This window comes from Corvus moneduloides, chromosome 4 (assembly GCF_009650955.1).
Source record: "Corvus moneduloides isolate bCorMon1 chromosome 4, bCorMon1.pri, whole genome shotgun sequence".
NCBI lineage: Eukaryota > Metazoa > Chordata > Aves > Passeriformes > Corvidae > Corvus > Corvus moneduloides.
The window spans coordinates 7,997,577-8,021,109 of record NC_045479.1 but is presented as its reverse complement, the minus strand read 5'-3'; the positions used below and the strand labels follow the sequence as shown (position 1 = coordinate 8,021,109).

General features: G+C 37.3%; 2 protein-coding genes across 4 annotated transcripts in view; one reads left to right on the top strand and one right to left on the bottom strand.

Annotated features, from left to right (window-relative positions):
• The window catches only part of SMC1B (structural maintenance of chromosomes 1B), a 30,697-nt gene that overhangs the window by 3,334 nt on the left and 3,830 nt on the right, over nucleotides 1-23,533 (top strand). The window contains exons 4-23 of one of the 2 annotated variants that reach the window (XM_032105869.1): nucleotides 291-494; nucleotides 889-1,127; nucleotides 1,584-1,842; nucleotides 2,824-2,964; nucleotides 4,753-4,835; nucleotides 5,358-5,562; nucleotides 8,168-8,353; nucleotides 9,738-9,917; nucleotides 10,910-11,056; nucleotides 11,633-11,770; nucleotides 12,244-12,360; nucleotides 14,844-14,950; nucleotides 15,704-15,845; nucleotides 16,615-16,760; nucleotides 17,884-18,037; nucleotides 19,377-19,475; nucleotides 20,343-20,499; nucleotides 21,065-21,219; nucleotides 22,599-22,750; nucleotides 23,154-23,223. In XM_032105869.1, the coding sequence (XP_031961760.1) occupies nucleotides 291-494; nucleotides 889-1,127; nucleotides 1,584-1,842; nucleotides 2,824-2,964; nucleotides 4,753-4,835; nucleotides 5,358-5,562; nucleotides 8,168-8,353; nucleotides 9,738-9,917; nucleotides 10,910-11,056; nucleotides 11,633-11,770; nucleotides 12,244-12,360; nucleotides 14,844-14,950; nucleotides 15,704-15,845; nucleotides 16,615-16,760; nucleotides 17,884-18,037; nucleotides 19,377-19,475; nucleotides 20,343-20,499; nucleotides 21,065-21,219; nucleotides 22,599-22,750; nucleotides 23,154-23,223 (3,081 nt within the window). Of the gene's footprint in view, nucleotides 1-290; nucleotides 495-888; nucleotides 1,128-1,583; nucleotides 1,843-2,823; nucleotides 2,965-4,752; nucleotides 4,836-5,357; nucleotides 5,566-8,167; nucleotides 8,354-9,737; nucleotides 9,918-10,909; nucleotides 11,057-11,632; nucleotides 11,771-12,243; nucleotides 12,361-14,843; nucleotides 14,951-15,703; nucleotides 15,846-16,614; nucleotides 16,761-17,883; nucleotides 18,038-19,376; nucleotides 19,476-20,342; nucleotides 20,500-21,064; nucleotides 21,220-22,598; nucleotides 22,751-23,153; nucleotides 23,224-23,533 lie in introns of both variants that reach the window. The other variant, XM_032105868.1, reaches the window with a different exon arrangement.
• Nucleotides 5,328-23,533, bottom strand: part of FAM118A (family with sequence similarity 118 member A) — a 35,759-nt gene continuing 17,553 nt past the window's right edge. Inside the window, exon 8 of one of the 2 annotated variants that reach the window (XR_004239612.1) lies at nucleotides 5,328-6,637. The gene's annotated coding sequence lies outside the window, so the exon portion shown is untranslated. Of the gene's footprint in view, nucleotides 6,638-13,087; nucleotides 14,870-23,533 lie in introns of those variants that run through there. The other variant, XR_004239613.1, reaches the window with a different exon arrangement.

The window sequence follows — 23,533 nt, the reverse complement described above, 5'->3', positions numbered from 1 at the left end:
CATTTGCTGAATAATACCTTTCACAAAGTCATCTTCCTTGGAGTTGCTGACGAAAATTCCTAAGGAAGAATGGATTTCTCCCTTTTGCAGAAACATATATAGAAACCCGCATGGTTAGGTGATACTCATTTTGGCACCAAATTTTTCCTTGGGTTCAAATCCAGATGCCGACCGACCAACTGTGTTCACCATAAATATATACAGAGGTCAATTTTTACTATATACTGTTAAATTCATAAGGCATCAGAATGATCTACAGTGCTGTATAATTATTTTCAATTTTGGTTTAGGGAACAGTAGAATCAATTGCAATGAAGAAGCCAAAGGAGAGAACTCAACTTTTTGAACAAATTAGTAATTCATGGGAATATGCTGAAGAATATGAACAAAAAAAGAAGAAAATGCAGCAAGCAGAAGAGGATGCACAGTTTAATTATAACAAGAAAAAAAGCGTGGCAGCAGAACGCAAACAAGCAAAGATAGAAAAAGAGGAGGTAACTTCAATTTACTCCATGTTTTCATGCTGAGATGCCGGATTTTGCATCTCTTGTGAACTTCAGTAGTGTTCAAAAAAGCACAACAAACCAACGAAACAAACCCACAAAGTTCTGTTGGTTTTAGTCTGGTATTTTTTTTCCAGTATGGTGTAGTATATAATAATATAGTTTAAAAAGGTAGATGAATACACGTAATCTAAATAAAAGAAAGCATAGGCTTGCCAGTATAATTAATTAAGTATTGACTTATATACTTGAGTTTTATGATTAGTGAACATTACTGAAATTACAGCTACTTGTATGTCATCTTACATCACTTTGGCCTTGAAATTAGACTGCTAATGATGGAAAATAGTTTTTATAAACTACAAATTAAATTTTAAATTGGTAGGCAGAGCATTACCAGATGCTAATCAAGGAACTGGATGAAGAAAGGATACAAGTGCAGCTTTTTCAGCTTTATCACAATGAAAAAAAAATTGACTTTCTGAAAAACAGTTTGGATGAAAAGAATATGGAGGCTCATATCAAGAAAGAGTCTCTTTCTACAGCAGAAGATTCATTTAAAGTCAAGAAGAAATTACTTGGGATACTAAACAGGGACCAACAGCATATGGAAAAAGAAATGAAGTAGGTTTTCCAATCAGATTCTGTGATAGTTGAATTTTAAAGCATTATCCTGGTAAAAATTTGGGTGATAGCCCAGTGCTATGGAAGTCAGCTCCTAGCAGTTCACTGAAGTAAAATCTAGAAATGGTTTTCACCTCATCTACCGTGCCTAGATACATATTTCGTTATAGAAATGCTTGCTTGCTATTAACTTTTAGGAGGTTATGTTTCACTTCTTAAATTACTATTTTCAGTGGAGATAAAAAAATGTCCTCTGTGGGCATACCCACAGTGTAAGCCCCAACCTTACAGTTTAAAACTGATTGTTTGCATATGTGGTTGGCAGGGGGGAGGGGGTGTCTTTTCTATCTTCCCTCTCTCCCCTTTACCTGTGACTTTGTTGTTTTGGCTGTGTTTTGTGGTGGTTGGCTGGTTGGGGTTGGTTGTTTTGGGTTTGTTTTCGGTTTTGTTTTTTAGGACTCTGGAAGCATCACTGATTCAGCAGAGACCCCTCTATATAAAAGCAAAGGAAAACACATCCTACCAAATCAAGAAAGTAGAAATGTCTAAAAAATCTCTAAGGGACAAGGAGAAATCCTGTGATAAGGAAAAGAAGAACATAAAAGAACTAGAGATAGAACTGAATGATATTGAGAAGGCATGGAGAGCATTTGAGGAGAAAGCTGAAGAAGAGAGAATGCAGAGAGCAGCAGATATTGAGCTGGGAGAAAGTCAGGTGAACCAGGAGGCCCAGAAGTACTGTTTACTAGAGAAGTCCAAAAATACTCCTATTTACAGGGAAACTGCTATTTCACCAGTGACCTGTGATTCCTACTAATCTTTTTCCCCTTGAGCTCCAACAAAACCAAAATTCTAAGCTTTATTTAGACACATGGTACATTGTGGGAGGGTAGGACAGAAAACATTTGTCAGGGTCTCAGGGTGAGTGATTTTTGAGAACTGGCTTTTAATCTGAGATATCAATTAGGGAAAACCAATGAAGACAAAAAAGTAAACCAGACCTGGTAGTATACATAGCATCTGCTGTGGGTCTGAGACTGAAACTGGGGTAGCTCATTTGAGAAGGAAGGGGCTACATCCTTTGACAGTAAATTCACTTTGGAAGAAGCTGTCTTTGCAACCATATGGCCACAAATGCTTGTAAAACTACGTGGTAGCTTTTTTCCACTGTCTCCTCCTTAAAATAGTTTCTGATCAATTAATGGAGAACATGCAGGGTTATTACCTTAGTTTGTGAATCTTTCTGCTCTGCACTTTAGAGGTATTTGGTCAGTTAGTCATCACTTAGCAGAATTGTTTAAAATATTTATATTTCACTTACTATGTGAAATTTTTTAGTAACATGAGAATGCTGAAAATATAAATACCAAAACTTGCACTAATTTTGGGCTATGCAAAAACTGAGTGTTAACCTTCAGATGGAATGGGAAGTACTATAAACTTCCCTGAACGATAATAGTTCTTGCCTACAGTTTTTTTTTAGCCTTTTTTATTACTCTTAGGTGTAAACTTTGGATTGAATCTTACTCTAAAAAAGTACAGCTTGTTATCCTGCAATCAGTAGCTAGAAGAGTCTTCTGGAGAATTGGGTAGTTTCCATAATTTTTATTATGATAAAGTAGGTAGTTACTTGAGGCTGTAACAAGTCTTCTCACTTTCCAAGGAGTGAATCTTTTTTTTATTTCTTTTTGTTCAGTTAGAGCGGTACAAAGAGCTAAAGGAAATGGCAAGAAAGAAAGTAGCTACACTAGCCCAGCAGCTAGAAAAACTTCGCTGGGAGGATAAAGGAGATCAAGAAAGGCTGAAACTTAATCGGAGGAAGAAGAATGAAATTGAGGTATTTGTATCAAACTAGAATTAGATTTTTAGGAGAAAAATGTCTCTCTACCATTTCCTCTGGTATAACTGTATATAAGCATGTTCAATACTTTGACATAATTAAATCCTCAGCAGAGGAGGTATGTTGCAAGTGTTAGCTCAGTTTCCATGTTGCAGCAGGTTTAGCAAAATGGCCTCTAAATTTGTTCAGAAGTCGTTTGCATGGGCCTACACTGAGGATTTGGGTTTGAAAGCTTTGGCTATGATATTTTACAATTACTCAGAACATTGGCTTAACTGTCATCAGTTTCTGGTTTTGTAAGTGTAGTCTTTCTGGGATGTCCCACTGCTGTTGTATGTGTGTATGACACACCCTGCAGAGGTGTATTTTGATCACAGTTACCTTTTGCTGAGATGGTTTTAAGGTCAGTTGTGTGTAAGAATGTGTTGCAGTTGGAAAAATCTCAGTGTCCCCTCTTTCCTTGCACTTCAGAGGCAGTTGTTTTGTGTGAATACAGTTTCAGTCATTTTGATTCTGATATCTTTTATCATTGCAGATACAAACATGTAACAATAAAATATGCACATTTTTCACTCTGGCTTGGTTACCATGCCTGATGTTTGCTTCTGATAGAAGTAAAAAGGGCAGAAGCTCAGCTGATGATCTGTGTTTTGCTGGAAACCTTGTCCTGTTAGATGTTTCGGGTTTTCTGGTTGTTTTTTTTTTTTCAAACTCCGCTAACTTGCATTTTTGTCATGTACTAAGAAGTTAGAGAGGCAGCATGCATTTCTTCAGCATTTAGTTACAGAGTCACGGTTGAGGGAGACTCCTGTTCAGAAAGCTTATCAATGCATCGTATGAGACTTTACCAGTGATAGAGTCGCAAACACCTCATTCTTGTACATGTAAACTTGCTTCTATGGAAAAGTCTATATTTTACTCCATACTTAAGAGAATATAAAGTTATCCTTACCATAATAGCTAAGCTGATATTTGTACATCCATTTTTTTCTTCATAAAATACTATTTCTTTTTGGATTACTAGTTACCAGGAAAATGTAATTAGCATCTAGAAGTGAAATAAATTCCATTGCCTATGCTTCTTAAACTGAGCAAGTCCCATTGTGTTGTTGAGAAAGGAATAAGGAATACTTAAGAGTGCATGAAATACAAATATGCAAACATTTAAGTGGGTTCATGAAGAGGTTAACTTTCCTTCCCTAGAACTATTTAAAAGGTCACAAGGATTTCAGGAGTTAAATTAAAGCTTAATAAGCTGTGTAGGTAGCAGTCTTTTTTTTCTTCTTCACTTGCTTCAGTTAGTGTATTTTTATTAAATTTGAGTAATTGAAAATTCTAGTTTTACCATTGGCGGGGTTTTTTTGCTACAATGTTTTGTGTCAGTTTGGAAGCTGTGTCAGCTTCTTTGGAGAAAGCTATTCATGCAGGGCCAAGAATAGCACTTTCTCTGTTTTAAGCCCTATAATTTCCTGGCTCTTTGTTTAAAGTTTTTTTTTATTTGTTGGTGTCATGATTCTCTGTGCTGAAGAGGCTTTTCCTAAACTGTAGCTGAACATGGAAAATCCAGTAATGGCCTTGGTAGAATAATTTCCCTGTATTATTTGTTCAGGTGCAGCTTGGGCACCTACTATAGCAAAAGAGATGCTGTTACTTCACTGTGAAATACCAGTAAAGAAGAGAAGACGTATCTCAGGACTTGTTCTGAATGTAAAACTGTGTATCTTGTTACAAAACTGTCATTTTGCTCTGGTTTATTTTCAACACATTCTATTTGTGACTGCATAGGAAACCATAAAACAGACTGTGGAACAGGTGGAAGAGCATGAAAAACGCATAGAGAAGTTGGAAGAATATGCTAAAATATGCACGTATGTGTAAAAAAAGAAAAGCTAACTGGATTTCTTGGGTGTTAATTATTTCTTGGGTATTAATCATTTTCAAAACACAGGTTTCTAATTCCTTCTAATTATTTTCTTTGAAATTTTAGTAAGAACTAGAGTTCTTACTGATTACTACTAATTTTACTTAATAATTCAGTTACTTTAGCTTTCAAAATAGGGTAGGAAGTATGATGATTAATCCATATTTTGTTTGAATCAGTTCTATAATTCTAATTTCTCTCGAGTTATTTCACTATGGGTATGGGGCTATTAATGGACAAATTCTGAGCAAGAAAACAGGACAGTTTTGTAATTGTGCTGCTCTAGAAAGCATTAATATTTAGGTTGTTTATTAGCACAGCTCGGTTCTTGCCTCCTGCATCTTGGCTTCTGCCTGATACTTACTCCTTGTGAAGTAAGGTGACTGCAAAATGACCTTAATTTATACTGAATGTGTGTATAAATGAAATTGTGAATTGCTTTTTTTTTTTTTTTTGCTTCTGTTCAAAGTGGATCGTTAACAGAAAAAAAACAGCAGGAGGAAGTGCTGGCTAAGGAAATTGAGAATGCAACAGCAAGAATGGGTGAAGTGAATGAAGAGTTGAACAAAATAGTTGGTGAACTACAGAATGCCAAAATTGATTACCATGAAGGAAGGCGTGAGCAGATGAGAGCAGAGATCCTGGAAAGTCTCAAAAGGCTATATCCGGATTCTGTGGTAATGGAATGTCCTCATTTAAATGCTTTATTTTAGCATTATGACATAAAAGTTCTGCATTAGACTGAGTAAGCAGCTGGAGTAAATTGGACAGTCTGGCACATCCTTTTGAATTTTGTGCTTGCTTGAGTGTAGTTGATGAAATAGTATTACTGGAAGAATTGTAGCATGTACTGTCATTATTTTTCACAGGTTCCAAAAATAAAGGGATTACTGCTAGCATCAAATAGTAATTTTGCTCTCTTGTGTGATTTAGTGGTGTTTAATTCATTTTTTCCTTATTTGGTTTTGGTTTTTTCTGTCCTCAAACATATTTTTGACTTTGTTATTTTGAACAAATGAATGGGAAGGTTAGCCATGAGACCATTTATTCCGAACAAATAGTGCTTCTGAAAGACAATTTTTATATTATCAAATGGTCTGTCTTCGCTTATAAGTTGGCATATTTTACATATTTTCCTAAAATTACTCTTCAGTACTTAAGGGGTTTGTGTATTGATCCTGAATTGTCAGCAGACATTAACTGGTTTATGGAGCATCTTTACATCTTTTTAGTGACATCAAAAAGATATAATGCAACACTGAAAGCCATTTCAAACAGGAATTTTTAAATAAATATAATCAATTAAATAGTTGGCCTCTGAGTATGACTCAGAGTAATCAGTCCTTTTTGAAACATAGTCATTTGAGATGTGCAAGCTGGAAATCTTTTTTTTTTTAATGTTTTTTAATGTTTACTCAGCTTTCCAGTGTTGCCATAAGAACATAAAAAGTAAAATGTTTTCAGTTCTTTGCTTCTTGGTCTTTTGCAAAAACCTCCTCAGAGTACAGCAAGCATCTGATCATGTTGTATTCTCCAGAAAGTAAGAAACTTGCTTTTCAGCTGCTCTTCAGAATTTTTTCATCCAAGTTAGCAAGATGGTCCAAAAAAATCAAAAACCTGATTGCCTTACCTCTTTTTGCTCACTCTTTGTTTTATATCCCTGTTGGAAAAAACTGGATCAGATGGTGATGCCATGCCAGCTTAGGGAAGGCTGGTGTTGAGGAATATTCTGTCATTTTCCTGTAGGAACTACAAATTTAAGAGTGCTTAGAGATGGGATGGCTTCTAACAAAAATGAGAAGTCAAATTTGGTACATAAACTATCCTGTTACAGGAGGGCTTAGTGCTACCTGCCTCAGTTACCCTTGTTCCTGTAGTAGTTCTCCCAACACTACCATACTGAGGCAGCAGAGTTGTTACTGAACTGCTCCTTAATGCTCGAGTCTACTAATTCCAGATGAGTGAACGCAACCTAAATCACAGTTTTAGGATGGAAGGGTCAAGACACATTTTGTCTTCTGGTCTGCTGGCAGAACTGAAGGAAATCTTTGTGTCTCGGTCTTCTGGATTTCATGGGCAAAAATGGCAGACTGCTTCTAAATGTTCAGTTCCTACATCCATCTTACAGCTTCTGTTCTGTTTAAAACAGGCTTGCAATGGTGGGTGTGCACTGCAGGTACTGAAGTTAGCTGTGCCATAACGTGGTTCTGCTGTAGTACTGACACGTGCATTTACATGGATTTGGCCCATCAATAAAGGGAATTTTGCAGCTGCTTATAGTTTTTACAGCTTAGTTGTCAAAATTGCATTCTTACATTAATAGTTTTAATTGTCAACTTTGCTGTTATTACAGATTCAGTTGGACACTCAGTATTTGTTTTCATAGAAATCTGACATTGCATTTAGACTTAAATGCATGTGTCTGAAAACCAGATCATAGTAGGCCATGAGTTTCCAGTAGTTTAAGTACCTTGGCTGAGACAATACTGTGAATGACCTGTCGCTCACAGCTCTTGCCAGCTGTCTTTTCATTTGCTTAAATCTGGTAAGAAGAAAACTGTAGATATGCAAGAAGAGATGAGTAGCTACATGTCAAGAAGCAGGAAAATTGTTTTTGCATGAATTCACAGATAATAATGTTCAGAATGTGCATCAGTGGAATTTGGTCGTTCAGAAAAAGTTCAACTCTGCCTATAATTACAGAAAAGAAATAAAACTCTTTAGGGAGCATGTACAACAGAGAACTATAGTTAATTTTCTCTCTGGATGTGTTATTTCAACACATGGCAAAAGAGGCTTGATTATTTGGACTATGCAGTACAAGAAAATTAGTTTTTATCCTTTCATGCTTTTTCGTTTTTGGGTTGAAACTGGAGTGGTACCTGCCTTTTGCAGGTAATAGGTCGATTTATTTAAGATGTTAATGTCATTTTAAGATCTTACTGTTAGATACTTTCTTACTTTCCAAAAAACATGCTTAGGTATCTTTGTCACTGTCATGCTTCTAGAAGTGTATGAAAGAGATTCTCAGTAAAACATTGAGATATGTGACTGTAACCTTAGAGAAAAAATTACATCCCTTCAGATTCTGAAGATATACTTTGCAAGTTGGGTTGATGACTGCTATGATTCCTGTTTTTTCTGATGTACAGCTGTTGTTGTGAGAGAGTGCAGCTGGTAGATAGGTAATACTGAAGCAGTAAGAGGAAAACATATCTTCTATGCAGAAATATTTTTGCTATCTAAAGTATTAATATTTCTCTCTATTTTAATCTTCAGTTTGGAAGATTGCTTGACCTGTGTCATCCTATTCATAAAAAATACCAGCTTGCTGTTACCAAGGTATTCAGCAAATACATGACTGCTATTGTTGTTGCCACTGAAAAAACAGCAAGAGATTGCATTCGGTTCCTAAAACAGGAACGAGCTGAACCTGAAACTTTTCTTGCTTTGGATTACCTTGATGTAAGTATGTTTTTCTTTCTCCTGTCATCAGCAAGCTAATACACTTGTAAGTCTTGGTACTGGCTCATTTAACTAAAATAGGCTTAAGTGTTAAGGCACAGGACTTGGCAAGTGAATTTTGTGAGGCTCCTGTTGGCCCACTTTGCCAGCCAGCTGAGGTCCCTCTGGATGGCGGCATGACCACCTGGCATATCAGCAGTTCCTCCCAGTTTTGTGTGATCAGAAAATTGCTGAGGGTACATTCTTCCCCATCATCCAGATAATTAATTAATGAAGATGTTAAAGAGGATCGATTCCAGTATTGACATGGCTTGCTACGGGCCTCCCATGGGACTTTGTGCTACCAGTCACCACCCTGTGGGCTTGTCTGTTCAGACAGTTTTCAGTTCATCTCACTGTTCATCCAGACCCTATTTCATCAGCTTCTCAATGACGATCTTAGGGGAGGCAGTGTTAAAAGCCTCTCTGAAGCCTAGGTAGATAATATTCACTGTTCCCCCCTGCTCTGCCAGGCTAGTCATTTCTGTTCTGTTAGGCTGTTGTTGGTCATGCATGACTGACTTATGAATCCAATGTTGACTACTTCTCCAAGGTTTAGTGTTCATATGCCTGGAACTGGTTTCTAGGATAAGTTGCTCTATCACCTTTTGCAGGATCAGCCTGAGGTTGGCCGTCCTGTAGTTCCTTGGGTCCTCCTCTCGCCCCTGTTTGAACAGAGGAGTGACACTTGGTTTCCCCGAATTCTTAGGCACCTCTTTCAGTTGCCATGATCATTCAAAGGTACATAGAAAGTGGCCTTGTAATGACATCAGCTTCTCCTTCAGCTCTGCTGGTTGCATCACACCAGGGCCCGCACATTTACATGCATCCAGTTTGCTTAAGTTTGTCTGACCTGATCCTCTCCTAACAAGAATGTATCTTTCTTATTCCAGACTCCCCCCTGGGCTCTGGAACCCAGGATTTCCAGAGGCTAGTCTTGCAAGCAAAGATTGAGGTGAAAAAGGAATTCAGTACCTCAGTCCATTCTATATGCTGTGTCACTAAGCTCCCTGCCTCATTCAGTAGCAAGCTCACATCTTCCTTAGTCTTACTTTTGGCACAGATCTTGAACTCTCTTGTTTATTCCCCATGCATTAGTGTCCTTTGATTTCATGCACAGGTTACACAGCAGTATCTTAATGCCATTATAAATAGTAATGCAGTAGGTTACACAGATTGAAGGACAATGGTGTACCAAGAACATAAACCCCAGATCTGTTTCTAGTCTTGCAGTGATTGAGCTCCCTTGTGCATTGATCTGTACATTCTGTCCCCAGACCACTCAGATTTGGAAATGCTTTGCTCTAACAGCGTGGATTCTAAACACTGCTTGTTTGCTTTACAGGTCAAACCAATTAACGAGAAGCTAAGGGAGGTAAAAGGAGCTAAAGTGATGGTGGATGTTGTACAAACACAATTTGCACCATTGAAAAAAGTCATTCAGTTTGTGAGTGGGAATGCCTTGATCTGCGAAACAGTTAAGGAAGCAAAACATATTGCATTTGATGGACCAGTGAGGTTGAAAGTAAGAAGCCAAAGTTTGTGGCATACGTTTTTCATTGCAGTTTTGTGTTTGATGCCATTAAATAATTCTTCTATAAACATGCTGGAGTATTACAGATAAACACAGAGTTGGTACCATGTCGTCTAATCCCACAGAAACAAATCGCTAGATAATTCACATGGTTGTTTTCCTCTGAAAGTAAGTTGAAGTGGTTTCCTGGGAAAAGGAGGGGGCAAGTGAAAGGATAGTTAGTGTGCAAATATGGTTCTTGGTATGGTCCTTGTGATTAGGAGTAGGAGGGAGGGATAATCTTGCTTCTGAAACAGTCTGATTTAAAAATACAGACTTTATCTTACAAGATTTTCTTTGAAAAAATGCTTTCAAAATTCTTTAAAATACCTGCCAGAATCCCTTGGTTGTAGATACAGGTTATGTCAAGGACTGGAAGCTTCTCTGTCACTTCCTGCAGTTCTTTCTTATTCCTGTCTCTATTGCTGCAGACAGTATTTTATGCACTTAATAAACCTTCTAAAACTTAGATTTAAGACACCTTTAAGTTGAAGGTGAGTTTGAAGTCATGTTTACTTGAAATAGTCACAAAAACACCCATGTTCTTTACTAAAATTTACACTTTCACTGTACAAACCAGCTGTTTGCCTTTGCTCCGGTACCACGTTGCTTGGTCTGTTCTACCGAGCTTAAAAGATGTCTGTTCTACACCTTTTCAGTACAAGTGTAGACACAAGTGGCTATATGCAAGGAAATGATACAATTTCATTTTATTTTCTGATCAGTTGTAATAATACCAAAATGTAATTAGTGCTAAGAAACAACAGACTTTTTCTTTGCTTCAAATATCTCATGTTAGCAGGTTTGGAAGAGAAAAGAAAAATTTGAGCCCAACTCAAATGTGGTTGTTACTTGTTTAACTACCGTATCTTGGGCACTAGTGCATGGGGTATTTTGGCTGGGTTTTTTTCTGATTTATTTGGATTTAACTTATTTTCTTCCAGACAGTGGCTCTTGATGGAACTTTATTTTTGAAATCTGGAGTGATTTCTGGAGGATCAAGTGATTTAAGATTTAAAGCTAGATGTTGGGATGAGAAAGAAATGAGTAAAATGAAAGAAAGAAGAGATAGCTTGATTAATGAGTTAAAGGTAGGTCTCTTAAAAGCACTTAACTGTAGAAGTCATGCTATATCTAACTTATTTCAGCTCTGAGAAGGTGATCTCCTAAAAATATAATTTTCAAAGCTTTTGACAGGACATAATAGCTGTTCATTCTGTTCTAGTTAATAATGAACTCTGCATCTCTCTTCTTAGCTGAGATTCTCAGCTCACAGGTGGAAATACAGGACAAGACTGTTGGTCCAAGCTCCCTCCAGGAAAAAGTTGTTGTTCAGAGTACCTGAAGACTTGTAGTGAAAATGACAATATGATCTGTCAACATGGGAATGTTTGCATGAACCAAAACCTGCCAGTGTAAAACAATGTGTCATTAGTGTTGACTTTTTTTAAGAAGGATGGAGTTGTAATGTAATCTGCCAGTGGGTACTTTCTTGGGGGAAACAAATCCATTACAATATTAATATTGAATATGACCCGTGCTATCAGCCCTTACCTTGAATGAGGCCTGTGTCAGTGAGGCTAGCTTTAAAAGCTGAAAAACAAATAATTTTCAAATAGTACGCCTTTTGTTTAAATGCTTTTTCTTCCACCATAACACTTTCCCAGGACTTAATGAAGATCAGACGGAAGGAGGCTGACTTGAAGCAATTGCGTGCTCAGTGCCAAGGAATTCAGACACGACTTAAGTATTCACAGAGTGAATTAGACGTTATTAAAAAGAAACGTCTTGCTAATCTCTTCATGGTATAATACTAACTCTGTATAATTTTCATGTTTAATAATTGTATTGTTTTAAACTGCAGTTATTCATCAAGTAATGCTACTTCCTTACTTAGTTTTTAAAATTCAGCTAAAGTTTTACATATAGCAGTTACAAGTGAGGAATTGATAAAATATAAAAAACAAGATTGCAGGGTACTTCACATGAGGCTTTTTGTATTGTAGTTTTAAAAAGCTTGGTTTATCATTTAGTAACCTTCAGAAGTCTGTAAGTCAAAGTGCACTTTATGTGGTATTTAGTTTGCTTTTCTGCTCATGTAAACTAATTGTTACATGCAGATTAGCAATAATAGTGGTTAAGTGGCATTAGAGAAGAAAATATTTAAATTTCTAATCAGAAGAAACAGTTAACGTGGAACAGAGCTGTCTCTTAATTTCTAGAAAGTTGATCCTTCTATTAAGAGAAAGTACTATCTTTTTCCTTTTTTTCTATCTAGGAGAAATCAAAACTGGAAAGTGAACTGGTAAATATTGAGGCTCAGTATGATATGCTTAATGAAGGAGTAGTACAAAGAAAAGAGAAAATACAAGAATTTCAGAAAAAAATTAACGAGGTAATGCATTCCATCAGAGCTTTGAGATGTTGTGCTGTTAGGCTACAGAAACCTGTGTTTTACTGACATTTAGACCCGGACAACTTCTTACTTTGTAAAATGTTTTGTCAACAAGGCTTGTACATTATTCCAGCAATCTCTCCACATCCTCTACCTTTCTTGCCAAGGTAGCTGTGAACAGAGAATGTTAGTGTATGTGTGTCATAGCTTTGCAAATCGGTTTCCTTGGAGTCAAAGTTCTGTGACTGTCAAGTGCTAAACACAAATCCAACCAACCAAATCCATCTGTGTCTCAAATAGATGAAGCTTTGCTTAGTATCTACAGTTTTCTAGAGCTGAAAAGAGTCCTCAGTACTGTGAGAGGACTGTGTTCTGAACTCTACAGGTGACATGTCTGGGGGATGGCCTGTATACTAGGAAAGTAGATGGAAAACAGCATAGTGTGAAGGTTCCTTTCTCTTGGGAAGTAGCCAGTATTTGTGCTTCATATTCTCTATGCTCTGATTACCCCGGGAAAGTGGCTGAGGTGTGCATGATAATTGTCAGCAAATTCCTATTTCACTGTTTAGTGGGGTTTGTTTGTTTCTGTAGAGGTTTTCTTTTTGTGGTTTTGTTGTTTGGTTTTTTCTTTGGTGGGTGGGAAAGAGGTTCTTTCGGGTTTTTTGCATGTTGTGGTTTTTGGGATTTGTTTTGGTATTTTGTTGGGTTTTGATTTTTTTTTTTTTTTTAAGACGGTTGTATACCTGTGTTCAAGTCCAATTCAGGGAAGGTGGAGCTAGCCTGTGATATAACTGAGTGTTCTTCTTTCACCCTCTCTTTTGAGCTGTAGGTGATGGAGAACTTGGAGATCTTGTTCTACCCCACCTGTCCAAATTCATTACCTGTTAGAATACTAAACAGCTTTTGTCTTTAGAATCTGCTCCTGTCTGCTTCTTACCAGCAACAGGAAAAGTTCCCTATGATATGTGATCTACCACCTAGGTTTCTCAGCTGGTGTTTGTGTAGACACTTCTGCCATCTCATCCCTCAGTTTCCCTGTCATTTGCTGATCTTCCCGTGCTCCCCAGAACAGTTCATACAGACACTGGGCAGATGGAAGAGCAGGGTTGTCATGAAGAGACTGAAGGCATTCAGTGAAGGGAATGTTAGTAAAGCCTAATGTGATGCTAGGAGGGGTTTCCTACTGTGTTCTGCTAGAGTAGGCAGTAACTGACCTCTTGGGGAAATAGGCATCTCATCTCTACCTGCATCTTGAAGCTGCCTTTGTTCCTACTCTTGCCAAACAAAGAAATCTGGTATAAGCTGTGGAAAAGTGGTACTGCAGCTTTATCTGAAAAATTCACAGCCTACGACTTAAGATGCTGGTGTAAATGCTGGAGAAGGAGAGATTCCTCACCACTGTCCGTAGTAACTCGGGCTGTATCATACATCTTTAATTTAGTTCCTGGCTTCTGACCCATTTTCATCAGTCAGTCTGGGATTAATTCATGACTGGAATTCTACATTTAAGAACAAGCCAAAATTGCTGCTGGTTCTCTGTCTTGCTTGGGGTGCAGTCATGAGGGAGTGCAGGTGTCTGTCATCTGCAAACACTGAGAATGTCATTGATGGTTAAGCTTGTAAGAATTCCAGGTACAGGGAACTTTTATTTTGCTTATTCTGAAAAAAAAAAAAAGGGGGCTATCATTTGGAGCAATCATCGGTTTCCAAAGAGTAGTGTAACTTGGAGAATGTAACTTGGTTTGATGTAGTATTTGATACCTGGCTAAAAAAGCCTGAATACTAAAACAATATCAACAATACCAGGTTTTGACCTGTAGAGTTCTCGTAAAATTTTGTTCAGTCCATTGGGTTTCCTTTTAAATAGGCTGTTGCTATTTCTTCCTTCAGTTCAGCCATATACATTCTACCTAGTATTTGCCTGCTTAAATTTTTCTTCAAAATTTTAGAATTGGTTTTGGCTGATGCTTTTGTTAATATCTACTGTATCATTAGGAGATTAGATATTCCATGCCAGAGTTTTTGCTATGACTTTTCTATAAATGGAGCACAGTAATTAATATTAATGGTTGTCTTGAAAGGATTCAAATGAAAAACTGAACTACAACTCCAAGAAATCTGGTGTATCTAATTAGTGTCCTGTCCAGCTTTCTCTTCTTCCGCTGTCTGGGAACAACAGGCAAAACCAGGGAAGCAGGTTACAACTGTGCTGACTTTTGTCTTCGGAATGACCAGGTGCTGTCAAGAAGATCTTAGGTTGGAGTTACACTTGGTAGCTCACAGGCACATATGCCGTATGTCTGGCATTTGGACTGAAAATGTTATTTGAAAATTTCAAATACAAATTACTTCTCAGTAGTTGTTAGCTGTTTTCTTAAAGTATCTTAAAAATCCAGTCTGTAGCATGAAGTGATTGAATATTTTACATCTGTGAGTTGAAAAATAGTATAATCATTTTTTGTTCCATTTCTCTGTTTTCAAAGGTTGAAGATGATGTTTTCCGGGAATTCTGTGAAGAAATTGGTATAGAAAATATTCGTGTGTATGAACAAGAACATGTGAGACAACAAGAGGAGATTGATAAGAGAAGGTGATATATGGCACTGAAATGTAAACCAGGGGTCAGTATTAGATTGGGCACACTGGTACTTGAGAAACTCCCTCACAGGAAATAGCACAAAGTCCTAGAGGATGTAGAAGGTTCTCTTTATTACTGTAAGGATTAGGTAGGCCACTGCTACGAATTAGTTAGACAAGGATTAGTTAGATCACTGCTGTGGTTTGGGTTTGTTAGACAGTCAGGGACTGCTTGCAACAAACTTGAAAGGTAACATTTACTATTTTGGTAGCACTATTGTAAAGAAATAGTTTTCTGAAACCTACATTGAAAAATTGCACTATCCCAGATTGAGAATAGCATGAAGGGTCACTTGTGTTCGAAAAATCTTAAGGAAAACTGGGTGTAAGATGCAGGTGTTTCGTATAGGAACATACTCTTAAGGAAGACAGGCTCTTGAGTTTTTCACATGTGACCTCACCTAGTGTTTCTCTCTTGTGTCACTGCACCATAGATTTGTATTTTAGGAGGAAAATGATAAAATGAACTGATGGTTGAAGTTCAAGTGTCACTTTCCATATTGATGTAGCTATATTGTATTTTTTTAACTAATATCACTGTATCTTTGTGATTTCCCATATATCCACAGGATGTGGTATAGTAGAATCAATGTATGCCAGTTTTTGTGTTCATATAGAAGATACAGTAATGGTATCTAAATAGAGTCCAATCACAGTTACTAGCCTGCTTTGTAAGAACTGGTTTTAAATCCTGTACTTTGACTAGACTGGAGTTTGAAAATCAGAGGACACGACTGAAGATTCAGCTGGAGTATAATCGTGATCATCTACAAAAATTAACAAACTCAGTCAGCAAGTTGAGGGAGACAGTTCATAAAGATGAAGCTGAGATTATCAAGCTACAGAAGGTAAGTGTAAAATCAATGTCTGTCTCCGTAATTCAGTGCACTCTTTCCTCTCAGTTCCAATTTTGAATAAATGTAGTTGATGCTGTGGATTAATTTTTCAAGAGGTTAATTTAGTTTTGACTTGGTAATTACTTAAAAAATGCAGATGCATATTGCATTTTAACCTTGGAATAAACTGCTGTATTTGGATGCTTATTTATTATTAAAAATAAGTTTACTAAAAATTAAGTTTTGGATTATTGTCTGTACAGTATTATTTTATATTTTGTTCAGTTAATGTGTTCAGTTGATATGAAAAGGCAACATACAACTACAGATAAAACCAGCAGCATGTGGCTCAGATTCAGCAGATTTTATGGGTAAGAGCAAACAACTCTAGTGCTTTACATCTTTAAGCTACTTTACAGCCACTAACACATTTAAAATAATGCTTTGAAACCGATTTAGATTTTTAGTTGAAGTAATATGTATGGAGTCCTCCTTCACAGTGTTTATCCTGTATTGTGCTGATGGTGCTTGTTAAAGAAACTGTGCTTGTTCACAGAAAAGGGAAGGAGAAAAGATGTGCTTTGAACAAAAAACAAAAAGTGAAGTGTATAAAACTGCCACAAAGTGGGGGAAATCCCCTCTCTCCAGTGCCTTTTCAGATCTTGTGCTGTAACACATCTGAATGTAACAGGTTTAAACTTTAACTTCTCCTTTCTCTATAGTAGATGTTCCAGATCTAGATTCTTGGTGGGAGGTTAAAACTTTAAATATTTCTATGCAGGATGAGGAAAAGCTTCTAAAAAAAGTGAATGAACTTTTGGAGGAGCAGCAACACCTTAAGGATAGATTAAGTGCTCATAAATCTGAGCTTACAAAAAGCCAAAATGAAGTTGAAGAGTTCAGAAAGACGATGTTAACTCTTAATAGGTAATTCCTACTTGTACTCCTGGGAAGATGATTAATGGGATAATATTTAGAAGGGATTTAGTGATCACCTGTTTGGATTTCTCTTGTTTTGTTTTCTTGTGAAAGATTTATTAGAGACATAGTGATCTGCATCTACAGTGTGCCTTAGTTTAACAGTGTTTCTAATTCAGTGTGTGAAGGAGAGTATTTCAAGAGAGCCATTCCATAAACCATATAGAATAATTTCATTACCTGCCTAGTCTTGGGTCTCACTGTGATCTCTGCCCACAGATCTCTGATCTCTTGTGGTCAGTATGTAGTAGCTTACAGCTTGACCGGGGGCACGTGAAGTTCCCTGGTAGTTCCACAATTTAGTTTGAGTTGTACAGTGGGCCCAATTAATGGGAACATTTTTATTTTCCAATTTCATTGTTATTTTTCCAGACTTTTCATGTGTTGGATACCTTAAACTAATACTAACTTTAGGTCATTAGTTTGTTCTACTATTATATTAAATCAACTCCTTTGTGGACAGTTTATACTTCAGTTTTGTGGTGCTTGCTTATTATTGATGTGGCTACTGTCCTTTAATCAGGAGTCATCTCTGTGTTTTAAAACCCCATCATGTTGGCACAGTATGGCTAGGTAAACTTGTGGAATTTTCTATAAACTTACGAACTGTATGCCTATTAATTTGTATTGTGTGTAATTTTAACAAGATGTTTCTGCTGATGGTAACTTTGTGCTATCAGAGGAATTGGTTGCAAAGAATCAAGCTGTTTCAAGAAGAGTAATGATAAAAGATACTTGTTTACATGTTGAAGGATCAAATCTCCATACGTGTTCACTAGAGTTCAGGGGTAGGCTGTTATTAGGAAAGATGGGTATTTGAACATGCCTTTAAGTGAACTTGGCAATGTACTGAGACTGAGGCTCCCTCTGGAGTAATTCAGGAGAATGGAGGGGATGGCAGAAGTACAGTACCATTTTTCCTTTGTATTTGATGGGGATTACTGCAGAGGAAAGAGCACTCTTGGTGCTTGGAATCTGTTTTCCATGCTGTATTTATCTTGCTGCTTTTCTGTGGATGTTATTAGCAGTGGTTTTCCACTCTTGAGTTGTTTTGTGCCCTTTGTGCATGTAGAGAAGCCACAAAGTTGCAGAGGGAAGCTACAGCTCTAGAAACCTCTCTGGAAGAGAAGAGATTAAAGCGACACAATCTGCTGCTTGAATGCAAGGTGCAGGACTTGAAAATCAAGTTACTGTTTGGATCACTGGATGACATCAGTGAAGTAGAGGTACTTAAAGTGTTTACAGGAGATAGATATCATAGAGGAGCACTTACTTATTAATTTAAAGATCCTTTTTCTCTCCTTACAGGACTGTTTGTCTTACATAGTACTATTCAAACAAATATGCTCTATTTGTGTGATCAGGTCTCTTTCATTCAAAAGAAGTATTTCTTTTTATTTTTGTAGACAGAAATATTGTTTGCAAGTATTTTTGCTTGTGCTTGAAACATACTTCTGTGAAATACATAAAATCTTGTGGGACAAGAAAATTGATACGAAGATACATAAGAGGATACACAGGGGTCAGTTTGGAAATGTAAATAAATATGGCTTGTGCAAGGGTTGAGATCACATTTGGTCAATCATCCATAATATAAATGCTGTACGTAAAATCATCCTTTTGTGTTCAGTAGATGTAGATATTCACAGAAATCAGGGATAGGCTAAAGTAGAAACATTTCTGCTGTCTGATGATTGCCCCTCGTTACTTGTCTTCATCTTCCCTCCTTTTCCAACATATTTTTGTGAGGAGAAATAAACTTTCTGCACTGTTACAAAAGAAATGAGCTGTGGGTTTTGAAGAACTTACTACATGTGTTTGAATTTGGAAGGAGTCTTGAACCCATTCCTTAGAAAAGTATTTTTGCTGGAGGATAGGTGTGAACTGGGCAGGAGACAAAATGCAGGCAATGAGGTGGGGTGAGCAGTCTGCGAAGGAACAGAACTGCTAGTGATCAAAGGATGTAGGAACTCAGCTCTCACTGTTCCTGAATAAGGAAGAGAGGAAACCAAGGAGGTGAGCAGAAGGAATAACTATGTGGATTCTTAATTAATCTCACTGAGAAGACCAGCAAGATTTGGTTCTGAGGAAGCATCTTGGTGGGAAAGGGGTCTAATAATGAGAGGTGGCACATGTTTCATTTGAGGGAAAGTGACTGAAATTCAGCCTGCGGGGAGTAGAAGATTCTCTGCTTATGCCATATAGAACTGAAGCTCCTTGTTTCTTTTGAGGTTGACTGAGTGGAGGAAATGCCTCAGTTTACACAGTTCAGCCTTCCCTTTGAAGGGGTTGAGGAATCAGGGAGTGTAAATCTTTCCAGTCAGGAGATTTACAGGTTGTACTGTGTTGTAAATATGTTACAAACAAATTGCTGCTGCTTTCAACATAGCTTCAAGCTGAGTTTAGCAGATGTTTTCATCTTTATTTAACAGGTGTGGGTGCTAATTAGGCTCATGAGATCTTAACTCCTCAGTCCATTTGGGCCAGAGGAAGACCCATGGATTAAGTTTACCTTATACCATGTTACCACTGTCTCTTAATTTTAAAATGTCCTTCATCTTATAGCTAGGAACTGAAATAGAAGGCACCCAGACTCTATCAGGGATCTATGAAAGGGAAGAGAGAATTCAGATAGACTACAGTGCCCTAGAAGTCGAGCTAAAGGTAATCATCTTTGTCTGAAATTATTAGAGATGGAGTGTTTGATTTTTATTTTTGTGAAAAATACTTTATTTGTTGTTTATTTATTCTTCACCGTGGTCTTTAAGTGGCACATGGTAAAAACACTGCTAAGCTGAAGTGCATGTGTATATGTGCTGTAGTTTTGCACTCATGACATAGCATTGATGTGTGGGATTTCTAGATAGATCAGTTTCCCATGTAACTGGCTTTAACTTACAGCTTACTTGAACCACAAAAATGGAATTGAGAGACTTAATATAACCTTGATTTTTTTTTTTTTTTTCCCTCTCCTCCTTTACTTTCTGCCTTGAAGTAAAGGCTCAAAACTCCAGAACCCAAGGATGTGGGGGGTTGTTTACCTTCTGTGGCATTTGCAGAGACTGGGGCTTCCCATCCTTCCATGTCTAACAGCCCATTAGGTCACATTTTCTCAGCAGGTTTTGTAATTTTGTTTTCCTTTTTAATCTTGAGGAAGATAGTTAAATGTCCAAGGCTAAGCACAGAGCAAAGGATGAATCTGTCATCACTGGAACTTATCTCAAAGAATTCATGAGAACCTCTCCTTTAAAAATGAAGGAGTGAAGCACTAATTCTGCTCCTGTGCTGTATTTTAAAAAGGGAATCAAGGGAAAGGAATTGGTTCCCTGTTTTTAAAGGTCTTGGGGGAGAATAGTGAGGGCTTGGTAGATTCATTGCAAGAGGTAAGACCTGGGTGGCATCTTCAGTTGCGTTTCCAGTTAAAGCTATTAATAAGTGGGTAATTGTTTCAGGAACCATGAGTGCGTGCTGTATGTATTGAAATGTCTTGGCCTAAAAGCAAATTAGATTGCTCTATTTTTTTTTCTTTAGGAACTAGAATCTGATAAAGATATAGAGGATCATGTTAAGCAAATGCAGCAGGAAATCAAATGTAAAGAGGTCACGTTAATGAAGACAGCTGCTCCAAACCTGAGAGCAGGAGAGAAATTACAGACAGCTCGAGACAAGTTCCAAGAATCAATAGATGGTAACACTGAGTCTTTCATGTCAGTCACTTTTGAGATTTCACCCTAATTGGAATTCCTTTTCTTGGGGTTGGTCCTGCTGGCTTTGCTCCTTTCAGATATCAAAGTATTTTTTTGTGCTCAAGTGTTTATCCTCAGTTATCTAATTATATGTAAACAATTCAGTAACATACACTTGAGTGAGCAGTAGTTTGTTGAAATACAGTTTGAATGATTGGGAAGATATTTGTTTCCCACATGACATCATAAAGTATTTTTACTTGCTTTCTGAGAATTACTGACTTTAATGTTAAAATTGCTAAAATTTTTCTTACATAACTGAAGGAACTGTGTGTGTTGTCCAAAACTCAGACATGAGCATTTCTGCAAAATTATGAGTATCCTCAGAGAGTTTTGCAGACATTAACAATGTAAGAAACCTAAGGGGTTCTGGAGCTGTACCAGGTCAGTGCTGGTGCTGCTTAGGGCTGCCTGGCTCCCAGAAGGAACTAGGAGAATTTTATTCCTTGCTCCAGACAATTGTGGCACAGAGGAGTAATTCCTGTGATTTTGGGTTTTTTCCCGTAGCTTTTGAGACCAGCAGAAAGGAGGCCAGAATATGCAAACAGGAATTTGAAGAGGTGAAAAAAAGGAGATATGAGCTGTTTAGCCGGTGCTTTGAGCATGCCTCCATAGCCATTGACAGGATCTACAAGAAGCTTTGCAGGAACACTAGTGCTCAGGTGTGTCATGTTCAGGGGCTTTGCCTTAAAGGCCTTAGTGGATGCTAAGTATCAAATAGCACTTTTGGTTTCCAAAGACAGTCTCAGTCCTAAAGATGAAAATTACAGAAATAGACTACAGAAGTTTAGGGTCAGGGAAGGAATAGGTGATAAGTCAAAGTATGCTTGACATTAGACAGAGAGAGGTAATCTGTGAACAAAATTGGGAACTACTCAGCTTGGCTTAGTTTTCCTCTTTGCTTTTAGCAAACTTGTAAATTATCAGAACAAAAGTGTGAAATGTAATTGAGTACTTCATTTAAAAATAACATTGGTTTACAAATCAGGTGATACAAATATTAATCGTTAGTACAGACAGCTAAAAATCATAAATCAGTGCTAGTGTTTTGTACAAGGTCTTGAAGCACCTTCTACCCCACTTAAATATTTAGAAAACACAGACATAATATGTTTGCAACTTTTAAGAAACATGTAGAAAAATTGTCCCACAATTCTTTGTTACTATTCCTGTATTAACACCAAAAGTCAAGGGGGAACTCCCAAATGCTTTGGTTACGTCAAATGCCATAGACTGTGGAATGTTTAAGGGATTGAACTCTTGTCTGTCGTAAGATTTTGTGTTTTCCCTCAGCATGTTGTGTGTTCGTTTGGTTTTCTTCCATTATGTCTGTGATCTGAGAGGAGACATTTGAAATGAGGGTTAAGTAAGGAAATTTCTGTTCTATCTGTCTCCACTTGTGCAGCGGGGAAGAGTCTGTATTATTTTATTGTCTCTTCTATTAATGAGAAAAATAAACCATGTAGCAAAGATCTTACCCATCGTCCTTTTAGTGGTTTGGAAAAATGGTGGTTCCTTTAAAATAATGCTTTTAAATTTTGGCCCTGGGAACCAGGATACAAAGTACAGAAGAAGACTTTAATACAAGCAGTCTTTGTCCAACCTAGCTCAAAGCTAGGTTCTATAAAGCCAGCCTTTCACCAGAAAAATGCAATTTTGCAAATATATTGTCTTCCAGGCCAAAAAAGAAGAAACCTGCTTTTGAAGTGTAACATTTTAATAATTAAAAAAAACCAAAGCAGTTACATAAAAGGTGATAAAATGAAGTTTGTTCAGTAGTTGAAAATTTGTCAATAATAAATATGTGCTGCCATTTCTTTACTGGTGTTGTTACTGAGCCTCTTGGTTCCTGGTTTGTTAGCAAAACCATACTCTCTGGGAATTGGATAATGTTACTCTCAGAATGGATGAACAGGTTCCCTAAAAGTGAAGCAAACTCACTGGTTTCCTCACTAGCTCAGGCAGTCTTTAAAACTAAGAACTACCCATCTAAATAATTTTATAAATGTCACTATTAACAATTAAATGTATTTGTTTCCAGGCATTCCTTAGTCCTGAAAATCCTGAGGAGCCCTATCTGGAAGGCATTGGCTTTAATTGTGTGGCTCCAGGCAAGCGCTTTATGCCAATGGACAGTTTGTCAGGAGGGGAAAAAACAGTGGCAGCCCTGGCTCTTGTGTTTGCCATACACAGGTAAAAACTGTTCTGGGATTATCCAGGGAAAAAAAGGAAGTATTGTGGTACTTGGCCAGATACCTGGAGAATAGGTGATAGAAAGAGACAGTGTTATGCTTACACACATACTAAAAAAATTCTGCTAATGGAGTATTCAAGCATTGCTGAAGTCCTTATTCTTTATCCGTCATGACTTTATATATTCAATGTAGATTTTTATGTTAATTAAAATATTAACTGTTAATTAAGTTGTCTATTATTTAATATTAAATGTTAAATGATACCTAATTATTTAATTAAAATAAATATAAGAGTAATATTGCAAAATATTGTCAACATTTTTTTATGGAGTAAGCAAGTAATTAGAATGTTTATTAACATTTTGGTATCTCAATGCAAAACACTGTCTTGTCTTCTGCAGCTTTCGTCCAGCTCCTTTTTTTATTTTGGATGAGATAGATGCTGCACTGGACAACACAAACATTGATAAAGTAAGTTGGTCTTTTACCAGCAGTATCTGGTACCTTTTGTAGAAGTGTGGCTACTTCCATTGCAGGGTGTTGGGATACAGAGATTGATTAGCCTGACTGAACCTGTTGTAAATGAGATTGGATTTAGGGCTGAAGTAATTGGTCTCTGAGATATGAGACATAGGCAAAGTGTAAATTCCTTAATCCAAGTGTGTTTGATTGGCCTCTAAACTGTGAAGGTGAGAGGAGGTGGTGAGGAGTGTGAAGGTGTGCAGCGTAACCCCATGCGGCACAGTCTGACCTGGCGGGCACCTGGGAATTGTGCTGCTTG